At 50.2% G+C, this 3,430-nt stretch overlaps 1 protein-coding gene across 1 annotated transcript; it reads left to right on the top strand.

Annotated features, from left to right (window-relative positions):
* Window positions 1-1,291: 1,291 nt before the first annotated feature.
* On the top strand, window positions 1,292-3,205 carry LOC117523363 (forkhead box protein G1-like). Its single transcript, XM_034184861.1, has one exon. The coding sequence runs from the start codon at window positions 1,355-1,357 to the stop codon at window positions 2,495-2,497; it is 1,143 nt and encodes a 380-aa protein (XP_034040752.1). The 5' UTR covers window positions 1,292-1,354; the 3' UTR covers window positions 2,498-3,205.
* Window positions 3,206-3,430: the final 225 nt, after the last annotated feature.

The raw sequence follows: 3,430 nt of genomic DNA, 5'->3' as shown, positions 1-3,430 counted from the left end.
TCACCATTGTGTTGTGATGATTTTGACCAAATTTGAAGTCGATCGGATGAAATCCCTAGGACGAGTTTGTTCAAATGTAAGTAGTGGAAATGGACAAAAATGGCAAAAATTTGCTCAAAATCTAAACTTAAAATGAAAATGGCCGACTTCCTGTCGATATTTCACCATGACAGTAAGAGACTTTTTCGTGCGTCCTGACATGGTAAATATGTGTACCGAATTTCGTGAGGCTACTACGAAAAAAGCCCAATGCGGAGGGGTTTTTGAAAATTTCTAGGGGGCGCTATTTCGCGATTTTTCTGCGACCATGTGCAACGCCCCCAAAATATCGAATTTCGGATCCGGCCGGATGACTTTGGAAAGTTTGGTGAGTTTTTGAGCATGGGAAGAGGCCGAAATTTCGATTTCAAGAGTGAGAATAATAATAATAATAATAAATAATAATAATAATAATAAACAGCGCAATTACAATAGGGTCCTCGTAGGACGTTGCCTACTCGGGCCCTAATAATTCATCCTAAGAACACCAATTCATAATAATACTAACTATGGGCACATTAATTATATTGTATTAATGTCCTTAATTACTATTTTTTTCCGACCTTCTGCTGTTTACTGTCAGTAAATATTTGCATCGCAGCGAGGGGGCGCTGTGGTTACAGCACCAAGCCTGCCGCCTCTGGGCTATTTCTGCACGTGTGTGTGTGTGTGTGTGTGTGTGTGTGTGTGTGTGTGTGTGTGTGTGTGTGTGTGTGTGTGTGTGTGTGTGTGTGTGTGTAGACAGCAGTCGTACGGATGGAAAATAAAATAAAAGCGATACATTTCGGCACGAGCATCACGCACGCGCCGTGTTTTTGCACATCGAGCTGTTACGAAAACAAAAAAACAAACACAAACAAACTAAACCACATTAGAGGCCGCGCGCCGTGCGCGCTTTACGCACAGGCACAGTGCCAAAGCGCACACGGAGAAACGGGGGTTTTACGCACAGAAGGCGCACGTTTCGGGAGCGGCGCGCGCGCGTACAGGCTGCAGAGAGATTAGAGAACAGGTTGGTGTTAAAGGTCCGCGCGCAGTTTGCACACGGAGAGAAACGCGCAGAAAAGAGGATTTGAGGAGAAAAAGCTCCTCCTCTGCGCGCCGGAACCTCCTTAATTACTCATTTCTCCTCACCCCCCCCCCCCCCCCCCCCCACAATCTCTCTTTCTCTCCTCCATCCGTGCGTCTCTCCTCCTGAGCCTCCTTCCTGTCTCCTCTCTGTCGTTCCCAGTCCGGGCGGATAACGGAGGCGGACGCCGTTGGACTTGTTTTTGTTGTTGTTTAGTCCCCGTTTCTGGGCCACGCGCCACCGGGCATGGAGGACGTAAAGGAGCTGCCGACCGTCCACCGGTCCTCCTCCTTCAGCATCAAGAGCCTCCTGCTGCCATCCAAGTGCGACAGATCGGACTCCGCCGCCCCCGGGACCCTCTCTCCGTCACCTGGATCCGACTCCGGGAAGTCCGTGGACCCGGCGGAAGTGGAGTCCACGGCCGCAGCTCTGGACCCGGAGAAACCGTGCAAGGAGGAGGAGGACGGAGGAGGAGGCGGAGGAGGGGACGGGACCAAGGCGACGGCGGAGCAGACGAGCACCGGCGGTAAAAACGGGAAATACGACAAGCCTCCGTTCAGCTATAACGCCCTGATCATGATGGCGATCCGGCAGAGTCCCGAGAAGCGGCTGACGCTCAACGGCATCTACGAGTTCATCATGAAGAACTTCCCGTATTACCGGGAGCACAAGCAGGGCTGGCAGAACTCCATCCGGCACAACCTCAGCCTCAATAAGTGCTTCGTCAAGGTGCCGCGGCACTACGACGACCCGGGGAAGGGCAACTACTGGATGCTGGACCCGAGCAGCGACGACGTCTTCATCGGGGGGACGACCGGGAAGCTGCGCCGGCGCTCCGCCACCTCGCGGGGCAAACTGGCCATGAAGCGCGGGCTGCGCTTCGCCCCTTTGGGTTTGGGGCTGAACGAGCGCACCGGGAACCCGCTGTACTGGCAGATCTCGCCGTTCCTGTCGCTGCACCACCACCCGCACTACAACGGCTCCTCCGCGGGCTTCCTCAACCAGGCGGCGGGCTACGGCTCGCTGCTGCCGCCGGTGGAGCAGCTGAACGGGGACCTGGGCCGCTCCATCGGCGCGCTCGGCCTCACGAACACGTACGGGATGAGCACGTCGCCGGTCGGGCTGCTGTCCGGTCAGACGGCGACGGGATATTTTGTCTCAGGGAGCCAGCACGCGGCCCCTCCGCCGCCTCCGGGGGGAGCCCCGCCGCCTCCCCCGCCGCCGCCGCCCCTCCAGCAGGGCGCGCCGGGCTTCGGCTCCCCGCCGGCGCTGCTCGCGGACTCTCTGAGGAACAGCTCGTTACCCGCCTTCTCCCCGGGCGTGTCCGCGGGCTTCCCGGGGGTCTTACCTCACCAAAAGCGCGTGACCCCAAACTCTTACCTAAACTGAACTCCGAGGACGAGCACGCGCACAGCATACGTCATATAAAGAGCATCTAATAAGCGGCAAATATCAAAGGCCGGAAACATATGAATAATAAAAAAACAACCATTTGGCCATATTTTACCCACAATACAACGGGGTTCTTTTTTTTTTTTTTTTTTTTTTTTTTTTTAAAAGGGACGAACTTTTGTTAGAACCCCGCAGGTTGTCAAACTGTAAACTAGACTTGCCAAAGGAACACGGAGAAGATTTCAGCTTATTTATATCTTGTAAAAACTTTCAGAACTCTGAGACTTTTATTTATGTTTTGTATTTATTGTATTTAAATTCTGTTCGTTGGTGTTTGTTGAGAGGCTGAAATAAGACAATCAGGGTTCACACTTATTTATGAGTTTTCTGACAATCAAAGCGAAGACAATCAAAAAAAATTTAAATTTTACTTTTGGAATTATCAAATTAATAAAGCCTTAAATATTCAGAAACAATCAGGGTTTGTGAGCGGAAAAATAAAAAGTCATATCTTCACTCAGGTTTGACCCCAGACAGGCCCACTAATAATAATATTATAATCGGATTTTTAAGAAAAACTGCTTCCCATGAAGACTTTCGACATCTAACTTTTCATTTCATGGGTAACATAAATTCATCCTGACGGTTCCTTTTTAACAGATAAAACATAAATATAACGGCTTTTACACATTTTGCGTCAAGAAATAAACACAGAAACGTACGGAAGGGTATTGTACGAGATCAGCGGTCAATTTTTTTTTTTAATCCAGTGAATGCAATACGCTTCCGTAGAAACGTCTTTTAAATATGTAAAAAAATATGTTCTTTATAAAAATCAACACTAACATTTTTATTTCTGACAATTTCTTTCTATGTACGTGCGTGCGTGCGTGCAGGCCTCACACCATCGCGCACATGTCGGTCGTGCTC

This window comes from Thalassophryne amazonica, chromosome 13 (assembly GCF_902500255.1).
Source record: "Thalassophryne amazonica chromosome 13, fThaAma1.1, whole genome shotgun sequence".
Classification (NCBI taxonomy): domain Eukaryota; kingdom Metazoa; phylum Chordata; class Actinopteri; order Batrachoidiformes; family Batrachoididae; genus Thalassophryne; species Thalassophryne amazonica.
The sequence above is the reverse complement of the archived record's forward strand: the minus strand, read 5'-3'. Positions and strand labels throughout refer to the sequence as shown.